This window comes from Gadus chalcogrammus, chromosome 6 (genome assembly GCF_026213295.1).
Source record: "Gadus chalcogrammus isolate NIFS_2021 chromosome 6, NIFS_Gcha_1.0, whole genome shotgun sequence".
Lineage (NCBI taxonomy): Eukaryota > Metazoa > Chordata > Actinopteri > Gadiformes > Gadidae > Gadus > Gadus chalcogrammus.
In genome coordinates, this window is record NC_079417.1 from 13,307,316 (window position 1) to 13,325,778 (window position 18,463).

Here is an 18,463-nt window from a genome sequence, read left to right on the forward strand (position 1 = left end):
TGGCATGAAAGAGGCAGCCCGGCTTACCGCAGCGATGCACTGAAGACTAGGAGCTATGTTATGTTAACATGAATAGATTGCAAATCTCTCATTGCCCCAATCGTCTGCTGTCTCTACCCCCCCCACCCCCCACCCACCCCCCCACACACACACACACACTCTGCCTCCTCCCTCTCTTCCATTATTATTATTGTCTCATAACGTCTCGTGGACGGATGATTATGAAGTGTGTCAGGCCAAGGAAAACACCGGGTTAGCAGATCACTGAGAGCAGGACATCTGTCTAAACCTTTACAATGTTCTGTGTGTGTTTGTGTGTGTCTGTATGCGTGCGTGTGTGTATCTCGAGCCCCCTACCACACTTTTTATCTCTAGCGTTCACATGTGCCCACATTAGATGACACCCCCAAGCCTATGGTGTGTGTGTGTGTGTGTGTGTGTGTGTGTGTGTGTGTGCGTGTGTGTGCGTGTGTGTGTGTGTGTGTGTGTGTAGCCAGCTCCTTTCTGTGGCGCTCCTCTGTGCCACACCTGTCCCTTCTCACGGCCCTGGAACCTGAATGGGCCTGCATTAGATAAGATCCCAGGCCCTGCTCATCCCAGTGCAGAGTGCAGTAAAGAGACTCTCCATCTCTGCCATTAAACTTTACGACTTTCCAGCCTCGCTTTGTCTCCAGGCATCAGGTATTAAAGGGGATAAACATTAATTGAGGTTTTTTTTGCCAGATCACCACTCCTTCACGTCAATACAGCCCATCTGAGCTCTGTAAAATTTGTTGATTTAGTTGCCTGTGTGTGTCTCTGTGTCTGTGTGTGGGTGTCTGTTTGTGTGTGTTCCATTGCTGCGCGAAATAGACTCATCGTAGGCAGTTATCGCCCCGTGGAGGGTGTTTATGGAGAAATGATTACTTTAGGAAAGTGCAGAACTTTGATGGAAATCAACCCACTTCAATTTGCATGTGGCGGGCCAGAGAAAGCTTCCCAGTTCACAGGCGCCATTGGAAATCTATAGAGCTAAACAAAATCCTTCTGATAACAGCGGGCTCTCGAGGAGCGTATGGGCAACATTTGGAGGTGCGGGATCACGTGCGCCATGCTTATTTATAAGTGTTGCCAAATAGACGTGTGTGTGTGTGTATACGCCTCTTTCTAGGCATTTGAGAGAGAGGGTCCCTATAGCTGGAGGGATAATTATCCGGCTACTTTCACCCACACACCTATCAGAGGAAGCACTGAGGGTCCTCCTATTCTTCCTCCTCCTCCTTCTCCTCCTTCTTCTTCTCGTGTGCTTGTGTGTGTGAGTGTGAGTGTGGTGCATGCATGTGTCTTCTTAATATGTAAATCATTAATATGCATGTGTCTGTCTGGGTCTGGTGTGTGTGTGTGTGTGTGTGCGTGCGCATGCGTGCGTCTTTTTAATATGTTACTCATTAATATGCATGCGTGTGTGTCTGCATGTGAGGGAGATGTCCTTTCTAGATGGTTCCCTCATGTCATGTACTATACCTCAAGCATCACACAACCGTCGGCCCCCCTCATCAACTTCACTCGCTTCCGCCAAGGGATGTGAGGATTACTTGGGGACAAAGGAGAGAGAAAGAAGGATGAAGGAAGAGTTGGCTTGTCGCCTCTTTGATTTTCCTAGTCGCTATCATTTGCTAGGCCTTTGTGTTTGGGTGTGTGTGTGGAAGATTGATGGAGTGGGTATTGATGGAGCTCTACAATACCTTTAGAAGTTTCTCTTTTGGTTCGGGGATATTGACAAACGATAACTACTCTCACTACACTGGTGTGTTTCTGTTTCCTGTCCTTTACCCACCATTTTTTCTTCGCGGTCGGGAGACGGCCTGCAGATTGGGAGGCAAAGCGATCGGCGCACGGAAGATAGGAAGCCATAACCACAGAAAGCCCATCTTTGCTGTCACAGCACTTTTTCATAATCGACTTCCCTTGACTTTTATCACATGGAAAACATGCTAATGCATGCATGTATACGCGCACACACACACACACACACACACACACACACACACACACACACACACACACACACACACACACACACACACACACACACACACACACACACACACACACACACACACACACACACACACACACACACACATTCATGCTTGCGCGCTCACGCACTTTCGGGCACACACAGTAATGCACTCTCTAACACACACACACTTGCACACTTGCACACTTACATACTCACAAACTTGCACACACACGCACACACCCCCAGCTTTATGACCTCCCCCCCCCCCCCTTTCCCCCATAGCAGCACAGTCCGTCTTTACCGCCTTTACCCTGAGACCATTAAACCAAATCCCCCTCTAAAAAAAGGGCTTTAAGGCCTCTCTTGGCCAGCCACTCTTCTGCTCCAAAGCCCTGCCATGGCTCTTTTCATGTTTTCATATCAAAGCCCACAGAGGAGTAACAAGGGGGAAGCGGTTGGGGAGGGGAGTGGGGTACAAAGAGTGAGAGAAGGAAGGCAGAAGAAATGGCCCAGTGGGGGGGATCGGAGGGAGGTTTTAGGTCGTGTAGGTGGGTTGGAAAGTAACTTTGGTTACAAAGCCATATGGTTGCGGGCGCACATGCATACATACACACACGCACACACACTTGGATGCAGATGAGCACACACATACACCCACACACAAGCATAGTTTATCTGACAAGGTACATGCTCTGTTCCCTTTTTTAAAACCTCTACTGGAATCCTCCACACACACACACACACACACACACACACACACACACACACACACACACACACACACACACACACACACACACACACACACACACACACACACACACACACACACACACACACACACACACACACACACACACACACAGGGCTCGACAGCAAGTGGCTTTTCTGTTTTTTCCGTCTCTCTGGAGCCCAGATAGGGCGATTTAGGGATCACGGGGTGTGGGGCTTTTTGATGCCGCCGCTAGTCAACCTGCAAATGTTTTCCTTGATGGTTGTTTGGCAGAGGCCATGTTGTTTTGGGAGCGCCGGCCAGATCCTGTCCCCTGCCAGCCGCTGGTCCTCCTGGCTAGCCGTCCCCAAGTTTCTCCAACCCCCAAAAAAGTGAAGTGGAAAAAGGAGCAGTAGTAATGGGTTCTGCAACCCCTCCCGCCGGGCAACCTGTGCACGCCGGCCGCCATATGCGTCAGTGACTCAGTGCGGCGCTGATGGCTGATGCTGGCCATTCGATCGTCTTAACCGCAGTGGAGCGTGACGCTGGCCCCCCCCACCCCCGACGGGTCAACAGTTTGAAAGTCAAATGTGGCTGCTGGATTGGTTTGTTATTTATTTCATTAAGGTTGCACTTGTTGTCTTTGAAGGGCTAAGCGCTCTGGCACCGCATCGCATATTCAACCTGCCCTGTGAACGTGGGGCCAAGCCGGCGTCTGTGGGGTCCGCGCTGGCGTTGATCGAGCGAATATGAACTCCAAAGCTGGCAGCGTATCTGTCTGCTAGGCCATTACTGTCCCAGTGGTTGGGGAACGTCCTCCAATGGAGCTGTACTAGTGTGTGTGTGTGTGTGTGTGTGTGTGTGTGTGTGTGTGTGTGTGTGTGTGTGTGTGTGTGTGTGTGTGTGTGTGTGTGTGTGTGTGTGTGTGTGTGTGTGTACTCCACCACCCTATCATATATGCAAGTCATTTTTTGATTGTTAGATTGCTTCAATTGGTTAAAGTAGTGCGGCTGGATGCTAAAAGCTGATGTGTATGTTACTCACAAGGACACCATGCAAACTGAATCCAATGTCAAGTAGGTATTCATGTCTCTTTGTCGGGTCGTGGTATGTTCTTTACAGGCAGGATTCTCCATAAGGTCTTCCTTAGCTTTCGGCTATGTCTGTGTCCAACATCGGCAGAATTATTATGCACATAATTTAAACACACGGTAGTCGGTTTCTAAAATTCAGCCTTATTTTACAGCGAATGAGTCAGTGCAATATAGACTTAGTCAGACAATAAGGTTCCTTTTAGTAGTCTGCATGCTGAACATATTTAAGGAACAGTATTTCTGTAAAAAAAAAAAAAAAAAAAATTGCATTTACATTGGTTGCCAGAATTTCAACTCAGTTTGGCACTCAGTTGCTTCCATCATTAAAGGGGACAGGGATCTTTGAATATTATGTGGAGATGGATGTAAATACACAAGTAATATTCAGGCAAAATGAAGAGCAAAACACATTAAACCAAATGTCATTGTCGATGTACGCTTGTAAGCTTTACTTTATCTAAATATACTATGAACTATATATATATATGTATATATATAGAGTTGATAGTTTATAAAGATTAAGTATAGCGTCTATAAGAATTATCTTTGTCGCACATCATTTCCAATGGCGTGTGCAAAGGCTGTGAATCCGTAGCAGCATACAATAGTGATCTAATTAAGAGCTCTTTTGAAGTAAATTGCATGAACTCCACAAGTAGTGAGCTGCTGGATTTGGTCCAAATTGCATGAACTTTGGAAAATAAGTGGATATAAAGGTTATAGGTTTGAAATTCTATGGAGTAATAGCTTCTGGCGTTATTGATTATTATAATGTTTGGGGGAAATTGCGCATTATTAGTATTATTTTTTTTTACAAAGCATTAAAGTTCACATTGTCATGGCTGAGTTGTCCCCTGTATGCCAGCCCATCTGTAAATACTGTAGATAACTTAACAGTCTGTGATTATTTAGCCCAAAAAAGAGCCTGTTGATGCCTTCATTATCTTATGTGGACTGAGTTATAACGGATTATAGACGATGCAATTTCCATTTATGGGAGAAAAAAACGGATTATCATACAATATCTCTAATACGTCCCATCAATATGCTTCATACAATTATTATTTCTGTCCGCAGCAGACCGAAGAGGCCACTATTCCTCGAAGAGCATCATATCTTTTCCCCCCTTTTTTATGTCTTATGAGTCAGATGATGCAGGACTTTGTATTTTTCATTTTAAATTGAACAGTAATCCTGGCCACATTTGTTGCTCCCCATAGCATGTTAATAAATCACCTATAATAAGCAAGCACATTGTCTCTTTTAGGGCAAATCAGGGACAAAGACACTAGACATACTAGGATACAGCAGGGTAGTTAGACAAAAAGGGGGAACGCATTGGGAACATTCTCATTATTCATTTTCGTTTTTAGAGCGCCGTCTTAGAGGTTCAGGAAAATGTGTGGGGAGCCCCATCTACGAGGTTAACATCCTACATACAAACTGAAGTATTATAGGAAACATAAACCAAACTGTTCTATGATCCACTCAAAATCTACAACGTATGTCTGGTAAATGATAGTTTGAACATGAACTCACTGAACTTTTCTAGAGGCAACGGTGGCCGAGGTGAATATACGTGTGTGTGTGTGTGTGTATATGTGTGTGTGTGTGTGTGTGTATATGTGTGTGTGTATATATATATGTGTGTGTGTGTGTGTGTGTATATATATATATATGTATATATATATGTGTGTGTATATATATATTTATTCTCAGGGAAAAGAAGATGTAAAATGATTTATTCTGACATATTTTCCTAGTTATCCATCCCATGCTCCACTCTGATAAAGTACCATTTGCATAAGGCAAACTTTTGAAAAGATACCACCTCTATTCATGCTGGCTGGACTATGATTCTAGCTATAACGTGTCAAGGCTTGTTTCAACATAGTGCAATTTTATATGATGGTCATTAACATGTGAAGAAAAATCTTTCAATGTTTCCTGTTTCTGTATTAAGATATGTTGTTCTCATTAAGATATAGTCGTTAAACTATGGGATATAAATTGGACCAGTGCCCCATACAGCTAATCCTTTCCCTCAAAGAGCAAGCGAGACACTATCTCCTCAATCTACAACTTATTATAAGTTGTTATAGTTTCAGTACAGCAATGTTTTTCTTGAGCATTTCCCTAATTTTGCAGCCAAATTATACAAGACTAACATTTCATTAAAACATCAAAGCGCTGGCACGTTGTATATTTAAAATAAAAACACTATTGGCTTTCCAAAAGCCTTTTTATTCTTCATGGATAATGTTTCAAATGTGGCACACACTTTGCCAAAACTAGTTTCACTTTACCGTGTGTCTGGGTGTGTGTCTGTGTGTTTCTCCACCGTTCTACTCGAGGACACGAGCGCATTAGCATGAGCCTGTCTGTCAGTCCTTGCCTAGAATGGGTGCCCTATTCTTGTTAATGTATCTTTAATATTTTATGTATAATATTATTATGTCTACAAAAGGTTTGTTTTCAACTTGTTCTTAACATTGTTTGTTTCAGTTAATCCCATTGAGGGTTCTCTCTCCCTGTCTCTTTCTCTCTCTCTCTCTCTCTCTCTCTCTCTCTCTCTCTCTCTCTCTCTCTCTCTCTCTCTCTCTCTCTCTCTCTCTCTCTCTCTCTCTCTCTCTCTCTCTCTCTCTCTCTCTCTCTCTCTCTCTCTCTCCCCCCCTCCCCCTCTCTCCTTGTCATGTATTGCGTTATGTTCACTCTATTGGTGATGGATGTGAAGCTGCGGAGGGCACTGAGGAAGCTTACAAATGAGACGGACCGTGTTGCGCCCGACTGTGTTCAGTAACCTGTCTTTGACTGATGGCCGAGAGTTGGCAAGCCAAAGCCAAATCAAACTGCGATGGTGCGATCGGTGGAAAAGTTCCCCTCTCCTACCCTATTGATATCTGATCCATTATTCTAGCGGTGTTTTGTGGATGAATAAGTGAGGGTAATCCATTCATCACTTTATAACTTTATGTCCGATAGGTCAGTTTCCTCCTTCAGCCCTATTCCTCTGCTCTAGCCCTCCTCTCGCTCTCTCTGTTTCTCTCTGTGTCGTCTAGCCCCTTCTCTCTCTCTCGCTCCCTCTTGCTTGTTTATCTCTTTGTCTCCGTATCTCTGTACCTCTATTTGCTAGCCCTTTTTCTTTGTCCTCCACTGTGTCTGTGTCTCTTGCCTATTCCCTAGTTCTCTATTCAGGACGCCTGTCTGTCTGCCTTCCCCGGTTCATGTGTGTGTGTGTGTGTGTGGCCCACCTTTCTTGCTCTCTGTTCTCGGGAGCGTTCCTAGAAATCTGGGGAGGTTTAATCATAATGCTGACGCGCAAGATAATGACGAGCAGCGGAAGAGAGGCGAGAGGCTGATTATCGGTCATAAAAAAACTATAATAACCACCACAAAAAGAAGAAGAACAACAACAACAACAAAACACTCTAATCTGCCGGGAAGCTGAAGTTCAGCCTGGGCTGCTACGTTCCACTAAATACCAGATGGAAGAATCAATGGCTGCTTGTTGTTTGTAAATGGCTGTCTTCCCTGTCCGTACACCCTGCGGGTTTGTTCTGATTTGGTCAGTGGAGTTCTGGTTTGGCGTCAGGCTAAAACTTGCGTGTTTATGGTTATGCCATCAAAAAAGCCTCTTGTTTAATTAAGCGAAAACTTAATTTATGATGTCTGTTTATACAGTTTTTCCAATGTGCCCTGAGCCGCTTCTCTCCCTACTGCGACAGGGGGGAAGCATTTGTGTGCAAATCTCTGTTTTCCCCCATTCTTGTTTCTTGCAAACCCATTAACAAATCCGGTATAAGGCTTCCAGGCCCTTTTGAGTAATAGACTATTGGTGAATTATGACCCGCATAAGCTTGCCTTCAAAACCTTGTGTTCGTAGGATAGGCCCATAAGATGGAAGGAATTATGAAATCAGACTTATGTCAGTTGCTTAAAACGGGGTGATTTTGTCAAGCAGTTTCACCGGTAGAATTGAAAGATGTTGGCAGCCAGCTTGAGAACAGAAATAACAGAAATACCACTGTATTTCATGTTTTTTCTCCATATTCTGAATGCATGCTGATATAGTTTTGAGACCGATTTTTAACCTTACTCATTCCCGCAAATTTTACCTGCTTAAGGTTGTGGAATAGGAAATAAATCCACCAGCACTTATACCTCACTTACATCAATACTTTAATTTTGTTAAATCGATCTGTAATTCAATTGAGGTTATAAAGTCAACAAATTCTAATTCAAGGTATGAAAAAGGTCATTAATTTATTCCACCTTTTTATTATCCCACACACGCAACATGCGTACAGCCACATTCTGTGTGTGAGTTCTCACCTTAAACTTATTCTACAATGACTGTGTCTGCAATCCGATGTTCACATTGTCAACCACGTTCCCGCGGTGATGGAGCAAGCTGGCATTTTGGCTCCTTCACCATCACTGGCTAGTGCCTGGAGCTCGAGCACTATCCACTCCTCGGTAAAAGCCACGTTGGATCTTACTCAAAGACATGACGTCTCTTCTCCCCTGCAGGTGACCGACCGGTCTGTGCAGGCCGTGGCAGAGCACTGTCCGGAGCTGCAGTTTGTGGGCTTCATGGGCTGCCCCGTGACGTCACAGGGGGTCATCCACCTCACCGGGGTAGGTGGAGTCACATGACACAACACGGCCGCCATGCCGACTGAGGTTCTATCTAGAAAGTATATATGTTTTTTGCTATGCTTCAATGTTTTTCACTTGTGATTATTATTTTTTTTCAATTGGGAAAGTTTGACAAATGCTGTCGATTGTGTACTTAAATGTGTGTTTAAAGCGTATTAATTCAGCTTTAGCCTATCTGTATTTCTGCAGATACGCAGTGTCTCTGAGGAGGAGAAGCGCAGCTCTTTTTAAAAGTGAACTCCCGGCATCGCTCTCGGGGCTCTATCAGCAACTTGGTGCCAAGTTATCGAGTGTTTAACTTTTAAATCTCATGAAAGCCTAATGAGTTGAATCCTGGTAAAACACTGCTGTTCCTGCTGCTCCCTGCTGTTTGGATATTACCATGTTAATGAGCAAGGGTTCTCGATGGAGGATGTACCATGCCATGGTAACATGGACATGCGCTTACGCGCGCCCTCAGACAGACACGGCAATCAGAAACCGCTATCACTCGAGCTGAATTTTTCCTGGAAATATTTAAATATGTGTTCGCTTCGTCTATTACTTCAGCGTGCAACGATATCATCGGGTGTTACGCTCTGTGTGCCCGCGTCAGTGCAGCGTTCTCTGTGCTGCAGGCGATGCTCAATCTTTGCTATTTTGGTGTTTGTGTGTGTGCCTGTGTGCGCGCACGCCTGCAAATGCGGTTGCACGTGTGCGTCCACGCTTGGGTTCGTGCGTGCATCCCTTCCTCTTCAAATGCAATTACAGTTGTGTTAATAGGAGCGAGATGCTCCGCACTGCGCTGCATTATTAGATTAAACAGCAGATTAGTTTGAACTGGTTGGCTTTGGCCCCGCTCCTCCTCCTCCTCCTCCTCCTCGTCTTCCTCATCCTCCTCCTCCTCACTCTCCCCCTCTCGGCCCTTTGCCACGGTGCGGCGGCTGCAGACAGGGTGGAATGAAGGCAGTCGGTCAGACCAGCACCTGACTTTATGTGCCGACTTGTGCAGAGAATGGCATTCACACACGCATTCAACATACACGCATTCAACAAGCACGCACACGTAAGTGTACGTTCGTCTTCAATACGTACGTCTGCAATGAAGTCTTTATTTGATTATCTCTAGAAGCCGTCTTCTTTAGTGTTCTATCTCCCTCTCATTCAAGGTTGATGTCCTTTCTCTCACTTTACCTCTCTCAAAAGGACTTTCTCTTTCTCTATCTCTTTCATTCCAAATAAATCTCTTGCCGTCAGTTTTATCTCCATCTCTTTCTTTCTCTGCCCATTTTTGCTCTATTTCTGTCAGTATTTGTAAATATCGCTCAATACAAAGGATGCAGTACTTGGAAGCAATTAAGGTCCTTGTCAAACATGTCTCAGTTTCCAAAGAAAGGCCTTTATCTGATTTGATCTCATCAGAATTTCTGTTCTAATCACCTATTAGAATAAGTCCATAGTGTTTAGCGCACGTAACGGATCAGATCTATACACTGTCTCTCTAGGTTCTCATCCCCTTATATCTCCGCCCTCTACATCTCTTCCTCATCTGCCTCTCACTGTCTTTCTCTCTCCCTCGCTCTCTCTTGCTCTCCCCTCTCTGCCTAATCTCCGAGAGCAATTATCTCTTTTGGAAGTTGATTCTCTCCCTCCATCTCCGTCTCTCGTCCCCATCGTTCAGCCACTCCCTCGCAGCCAGCGTCGATTGGAAATCATATTCTGACGTTTAGAATCGTTGCATTTCTGATTACTCCAAGGACCCATCTGCACGACGTGGGACGGCCGTGCACCTCTCTTGTTCGATTATCACACCCCCTCTGTCTCTCTCCCCCCCTTCCCACCCATCCTCTCTCTCTCTCTCCCTCCCTCCCAGTCCCCCCTCTCCTAGCTCTCTGCTCGGCTATCAGCCCGCAATCTGAGTAAAATCCATTACTTTTATTAACTTCTCTCATATTACACACCTCTCATTTTCAGATTGATAGTCTTTCTCTTCCACCGACTTCACTGAAATTAGGTGGAAGGAAATCAATTGAATTCGTATTATTTATCAAGTGAGCTGTCAGTTAAAATAGGCCACTAGTGTCGTGCTGTGGTCGCAGTGGGAGCAGCCGGTGGAGTAATTGCAGAGATGTGGTGCTTGTTCTGTTCTATTGGTCTGGCAATCCATAAAGGACACGTTCACTGTGTTGTCAATCACATATGACTGGCATCAAACCGTCGTGATCATATTGCAGAACTAATCATAGACCGTATTATTATGATATAAACCCTACTTCATATCTGTGTTTTTGAAATTTGATATTTATTTAGTTTTTTGAATAATATTAGAGCAATTTTTCATAATTAATGTCACATCATTGCCCTATTTTCAGCTTGATGTGTAACAGTGAAGCTCCCATTTATCCTATGTTTGGAGGTTTAAATGTAAAGTTATCTCCATGGTGACTTTGACATCCTCAGGCTATGTAACTGTTAGCAGACATCTGGAGACTGACACTGAGTGTGTGTGTGTGTGTGTGTGTGTGTGTATGTGTCTGAAAGTGCGTCAGTCTATGTGTGTCTGTGTACACCACACATACACAATCACCCCTACCGTGTGTGTGTGTGTGGGGTGAGTTATGTTGGTGAGTGGTTGTGTGCCTGCATGTATACTGTTTGTGTGTGTGTGCCTGTGAGTTATTGCCATTATCCAGTGTCAAGGAGGTCTATCTAGGGTCAGGTCAGGGGACAAGGCACTGAGGTAGAACTACAATCAATTTCACTGTTTGTGTGTGTGAACAGTAAGGGGTGGACTGAAGTATTTGGCTCGGCAAGCATGAGAGCGAATAGAGAGAGAACCCCCCAGAGCATTAGTTATTTGGGCTTCTTCACAACTGAGCTGCACTTTCTACTTGAAATAGCCCCTTAGTGGATTTTATGTCTTAATTAGTTACAACGCAATAACTTCCTCTTAAATAACAAACTTTTTTTTACCAGAAAATGTGTGATAGCTCATGAGAAAAAAAAGCAATCATTGTTAAACCTCATTCTCCCATTTCTCGTTGTGTCTAATGAATGTAAAATGTCTAATGGAACATTACATGAGTACATCTAGATAGTTGGTAAATGACTGCTTCTACTGGTATATTACTGAAGAATGACAACCCTGTATAACACCAAATTACTATTTATGTATAATACTCTGTGATGGACAAATAAGTACTATATCATTTCCAGGTGTAAAAGATACATACCGGTAACTGCTAAACAGCATTAACTTTTTACATTTCACCCTGTAATCTCCCCAAATTACTTTGTGAGCAAATCGAGGGTCCACAATATAAGCATTTTATACACTGTCTTACATATGGTTTCTGGTAACCGTGGTTAACAGCCAGGTTGGTGGTCTGCAGAGAGGTGAGCACATATGCCCTCCGTCTTTCTCTCTTTCGCGGTCTCTCTATCTCTCTCTTTGTTTCTGGGTCTCTGTTTCTCTCTCGGCCCTTTTCATTCTTTCTTTCGCGCCCTCTGTCTCTCTACCCTTTTCCCTCCTAGTCACTCTCTCTGTCTATCTTTATTTGTTGCTCTCTCTCTCTGTCTCCCCCTCTCGGTCTATGTCTTCGTCTCTCTCTCTCTCTCTGTCTCTGTCTCTGTCTCTGTCTCTGTCTCTGTCTCTCTCTCTCTCTCTCTGTCTCCCCCTCTCGGTCTATGTCTTCGTCTCTCTCTCTCTCTCTCTCTCTCTCTCTCTCTCTCTCTCTCTCTCTCTCTCTCTCTCTCTCTCTCTCTCTCTCTCTCTCTCTCTCTCTCTCTCTCTCTCTCTCTCTCTCTCTCTCTCTCTCTCTCTCTCTCTCTCTCTCTGCATCGAGCAGCGTTCCTCTTCTGCTAGTGATTAAGTCCAAGGTCGGCCCACGTCATCCCAACCACGCCACTGTTTCACAGAATACTCTGAGTGCCTGGAGAGCCATCACTCCATTAGTCTTAGAAGTACCCCATCCCCTCACCCCTATCCCACCACTCCCGGCCTTGCTTGTCATGACTACCCACAATGCCCCTCTCCTCATGCATCACCCTATCAGTGCCCCGGGACTCTACGGCGACATAGAAAGGGCCCCCTACTCCTCATGTGCTTGTGTGTATGTGTGCGCGTGCATTTGCACGTGTGTGTGTGTGTGTGTGTGTGTATGTGAGAGAGTTCCCTCTCCCAGGGAGGAAGTAGAAGCCGAGGTCGGAGACAAAACAAACGGAGAGATTGTTCAGGAATGTGTCAGAGATGAAAGACCAGTACGTTTTGAGACAGTAATAGGTCTGTGTTCAGTACTGCCGCGGCGTTCTGGTCCTAATTTGGGTCGAGGAGGGGGGGGGTCTATTTCTCCACAGAAACAGTGGGGTGGTTGTGGTGGTGTGGTATGGAGAGGCGGCTTTTGCGTGATAAAACGCTCCGCAGATTTGACACAACTGGAGCGTGGGTAAAGCTCTCTGGCGCTCATGTTTATGAACAAATAAAACAGTCTGGCTTGTGACAGCGAGGCTATATGTAGACATCCTCGACGAGCAGGGGTCAGCATTCGCTACGCCGGCTTTGATGGGAGAGAAAACAGTACGGTGATGAGTGTCGTAATCCTTATGCTTGTTCGCTCCTACGCGCACGCACGCACGCACACACACAGACACGCACACAGACACACGCACACACCGCACATGCCGGTACTTCAGCGACTTGGTGTTTAATAAATACATGGTCCATGTACAGGTCATGTCGATGGCTCCGCTTCAAAAAGGAGAACTTCTCTACTTAAACACTAGATTTGTTTTGCGTGTGTTGGGATATGATGAAATGCGCTCCGGAGAGCGTGCGCCGGGGGTCGACCGCCCGCGTGTTTCACAGGAGTTACTGAGGGGACAGCGTGAGGCACCTCGTGTCTGTTTGACTTCAACGGTGAACTAGGTCACTAATGCGCCCATTACCATGCCCTTTGTATCTCTTCCATCCAGTGATCTGTAAAGTGGTTGAGCCTCTGAATACAAGAAGAAACACACTCAGACAGACACAGACAGACTCATACACACACACACAAACACGCACGCACGCACGCACGCGCGCGCATGCGCGCGCAGGATGGCGGTTTGAGTCGCAGGCTGAGGCTCTTCCTACTTGAGGCGGGAACACAAGGTGAAGGAGAAGATAGGCCGTCTTCACCCCCAGCTCCCCACCACCACCGCGTAGTCGGATGAGGGGCCGTCTGGGGTCCACTGGCCCCTTTATCTCACCCCGCCCCCCCCCCCCCCCCCCGACTTACTCGAGCTCGCAGAAAAAAAGACATAATGACGCTGCCCTCTGTGTCAAAGTGATAACCCCAGACACAAGCGGGACAAGCAGGGTGTATCTTTGGGCTGCGTCTGCGTTTGTCTTTTTTCTCTAAGAACATCAATGTGTGTGTGCGTGTGTTTCCAGACTGTCTGAGCCCGGGCGGGGAAGAGGGGGCAGGGGAGATTGCCATATTGGAGGGGCATCAAGGGTGGATTAGGGCGAAGAAAGGGGAGGAGGTCAGGGGGGTTCGGTTGATTGGGGGGGGATATTATAATAGTCATTATTTCTCCGTGCTGTATGCGTGAGATTGGGGGATTTCTGGAAATAATACACGCAGTGAGCCTCAGGATGGTGTATGTCATATGCAAGAGTAATTGAAGATGAATTCATTTGGGTTCCGAGACGTTCTTAGGACCAGTAGACAGTCACAAATGGAGAGGTTTTCCCTGGAGACAGGTGTGTTTGTGTGTGTGTGTGTGTGTGCGTGCGCTTTTGTGTTGCACACAATTTTTTCTGTGCCACAGAGCCTCCGCCCCTGCCTGTGTGGTCATTTGGCTTAGTGTGCAGAAGAGAAGGATGTTCTCTCGCTCTTGCTCTCTTTCCCTCTCTCCTCCAGCCTTTTCTTCCTGCTGAGTTTGTTATCAACACCAACACATGCAGGATTAGAGAGAGAGAGAGAGAGAGAGAGAGAGAGAGAGAGAGAGAGAGAGAGAGAGAGAGAGAGAGAGAGAGAGAGAGAGAGAGAGAGAGAGAAGAGAGAGAGAGAGAGAGAGAGAGAGAGAGAGAGAGAGAGAGAGAATAAATGACAGAGTAGATGAGTACAGAACAGATAAAGACTCACACACACACATGGAGGGATCAGTGCATTGGTCCATGGTTGATGCTGACAATGGATTTGTGATATCAGACCCATGCCCTGTCTTCTTTGTGCCCCAATTCAAATACATATTCATCCAGCTCTGTGCTCAGTCCAGCCGCTGCACCTTGGTCTCCACGTTAGGTGTGTGTTTGGTGGATTTGCTGATATTAGAGTGTGTGAGAGAGGGAGTGCAACGTGTGTGATTTAGGGTCTTCCCAGAGGGCTTGTCTTAACATGGCTCTCTCCTGTCTGACTGGACTGTCTGGGTAGCTCAGATATGGAAAGAATAGTACTTGTGTATGTGTGTGTGTGCACAAGCCTGAGTATGTGTGTTTGTGAGTTTTTCCGTGTGTGTATGCGTTGGTGTCCGCGTGTGTGTGTGAGAGTGCATTGGTTCTGAATGACACTTTAAGACCGTGTTACCTTTCCTTGCCACCTTCACTGTTTCTCACACACTCCCTTGTGTCGGCCGACAGGCCGACAGGAAGTGGAAAGGCCACAATGGCACCTGAACAAATCCTGCATGACACTCGGTTCATCCTGCTGCTACGATAACATCTTATTGGCATTTTTTATTGGCTTTAATATATACTGTACGGCAGGTGGAGTGGCTAGACTCTGGCCTGTAGTTACAGGTGGTTTCTCTCTTTATATATGGTCCACGTCAATCTTTATTGGATGGCTCTCGTTCTCTCTTTTATTATATTAGTTTATTAAATCTCTTTTTGCCCAGAAGCAATTTTTACGAGACATGTCTCTCATTCCGTCTGTGTGTGTGTGTGTGTGTGTGTTTTTGTGTGTGTGTGTGTGTGTGTGTGTGTGTGTGTGTGTGTGCATGTGTCACATTTGCGTGTGCTTTAATGCCTGCAGTCTTGGATTATTTGTGTGTGTACTTGTGTGCGTGCGTTTGGTTGTATGTGTGTGCAAACTTTATGTCTGCGTGCATAGTACCTCAGAGTGTTTCAACGCCTGTGTGTGCGTGTGCGTGTGCGTGCGTGCATGTGTGGGGTAGTTCCACGTCTGCACATTTGCGTGTCTCTCACCTTTAAGAAAGCAGCCTCGTTACCGTCCACAAACCCGCTCACTTTATTTCTGCCGTTATGAATTAAAAGCCTCAATGAAACAGCGAATCATATTTTCCCCTCATCAGCTTTTATGACACTAATGACTCCCAACAATGGGGGCTCTGTTCGCACTGACCCGGCCCCGTCCAAGAGGCTGTCACGGGGGACGATGAGGCTGGAAGGTCACCGCCGGCCCGGGGACGTGCGCCATGACATCATATCCCAAAAGGGAGGGTCCAGCAATGCTGTACTTCCTGCCTGGCATCTCCGTGCCTGACGTTGTGTAAACACATGGTGTAATGATGGGACGTCGTTATATCAAAGTACCCTTGGCATAGTGCTGCTGACGTGCTGTAGGTGTTTTCCTATAGTGTCACGCAAGTGCAAACACACTTGCATTCACCCACTCACATGAACAGACAGACAGACAGACAGACAGACAGACAGACAGACAGACAGACAGACAGACAGACACACGCACACACACACGCATACGAACATACACATACGCACACAAGCACAGAAATACGAAGACAAGCACGCACACAAACCAACACAAGCACACACTAGCCCACACTCGCACACACTAATCCCCACCCAGCCACACACACACACACACACACACACACACACACACACACACACACACACACACACACACACACACACACACACACACACACACACACACACACACACACACACACACACACACACACACACACACACACACACACACAAACACACACACAGGCGCGCACTTACCCACACAAAAACATCTACACACAAAAATACGGACATGGGCATAAGCAAACACTGACAAAAGCACTCACACAAACACACACTAACAAATTAGCACTGACACACACACACAGAAACAAACCAACACTTGCACACACTCTTGTGTGTTAGCCAAACCTTGACATACATTAACATAATTAGCTGTCAAATGAACCTTTCCAAAACTTACAGCAACGTCTTGCGCTTGGCTGAGAGGGAAGTGTACCTTCTGAAGACATTGCCTTTGTTTTCTTTAATCCAAACTGCCTTCAAGTGTTTTCTCCCTGACCCTTCAATCAAAGGGAGGCTTTTAAAAAAGATGATTCGCTCATCTTGTGGTCGACCAAAATAAACGTCTTAACACAACAACAGTCTCCAGCTCAGTGACGCACTACTGACCAAGACCCAGCTTGTGTGTATGGTGTGGTGGTGGATTTAATGATGCGTGATGCAAGTGCAATACTATTAAGTATTAAGTTAATAAAATCTAGTTATATTATTTTAGTTTTACTGGAAGGTGAAACAAAAAGATACAATGTTTGCAATACATTTGTCCTAATTGGCAAATATATTAAGTCATGTATACTGTCATGACAGTGTTTTAGGCTTTAACTCTTTTAAAACGACTTGCGGTAAACTACAAATCTGAAGTTATTACTGCTTGTTAAACAAGTTGTCTACACAGCAACTGAGGAGCTGAAGAGTAGATTGTACATGCAAATAATCGACACACAAGAACAAATTGTCCAACAAAAATAATAGTACATAATATTAATATCTCACTTTGTTTGATCCATTTTAAGGAGCGCTGCATTTCCCTACTCGCGCATGTTTACTTCTATGCGTTAACCTATGTTTTTCCATCTGTTTACACATGATTCCTGTAATCGTATTCATTTATTAGTTTTTAGCTGTGTGTGTGTGTATGTGTGTGTGTGTGTGTGTGTGTGCTCAGACGTGCACATTCACAGGGCTATGGAAGAGTCCCAGAAGCATCTGTGTTTTTCAGTTTTGGGGTGTTTTTCTTAAGAGGGTGAATAATTACCCAGCTGCCAGCTCGAGAGAGAGAGAGAGAGGACACAAACTCTGCCTAACTACAGACCTCTGCCAACCAGACGAGAAAAAAAAACTGCCAGAGCCTCACCCCTACCCCTACCCCTAGCCCTCTCTTTCTGTTTCTCCCTTTACCTCTCTCTGTTTCCGTCTCTCTCTAGCTCTCCTCTCTATCCCTCCTCTCTCGCTTTGTCTCTTTCTCTCTCTCCCCTCTCCGTCTTTCTCCGTCTCCCTCTTTCTTTCTCCCTTTCTCGCTCCCTTCTCTGACTCTCTCCCACCCTCCCCCTTTTGGTAAATATGCCTTCTGCACATTTTTCCATACCTGTTCGGTCCCTCTTTCTGAGCTATCCGATGTGGGAATGAATGGCTAGAAAATCTGTTGTGTTAGGAGTGGAAATGATTAATAAGCAGAGGTGCATTAATACGTTCAGCGCATGAAGGGGCTGATTAATGGTTGATTAACAACAGGAGGAGAAAAGGGTCCCAGAACCTGTCACATGTTGGATGTATAACTCATTTCCAATAGGTTCCCCTCCTGTTTTTATTTCATGCATAGGCTGGTGTGTGTGGAGGGTTAAGATGTTTTCACTCAGAATATATTTCTCCTTAATGGTGTAGCATTTTCCTGTCATAGATCTCACTGATGGACTCACAAATTAATGGTCTCAAAAATGTCTCGGCTTAGATTCATGCAATCCTCTGCAGATTTTCGGAGTTCCCCCAAACCTAGCTACAATCTCGACCTATCAAAATTCAGGGTTGTTGGCCTAGTTTCCCATTGGTTGACTACACCAAAGGCAGATTTTCCATTGGTTGTAGTAGAAAGTAATTCCTTTTTTAGAAGAGATAAGTGTTGTTTTTTTCTGACCATATTCTACTCTTGAAGTTGAGTTTTTAAAAAAAATGCTCCAGACTGTTTACCCAGATAAATTTAAATGAAACGGAATATTGATGATCCTCTCTTTCTTCTTCTT

The 18,463-nt window shown here is 45.4% G+C and overlaps 1 protein-coding gene across 1 annotated transcript in view; it reads left to right on the forward strand.

The window, feature by feature from the left end:
* The window catches only part of fbxl17 (F-box and leucine-rich repeat protein 17), a 179,933-nt gene that overhangs the window by 52,834 nt on the left and 108,636 nt on the right, over nt 1-18,463 (forward strand). Inside the window, exon 7 of the mRNA XM_056592270.1 lies at nt 8,339-8,446. Coding sequence (XP_056448245.1) covers nt 8,339-8,446 — 108 coding nt within the window. The remainder of the gene's footprint in view (nt 1-8,338; nt 8,447-18,463) is intronic.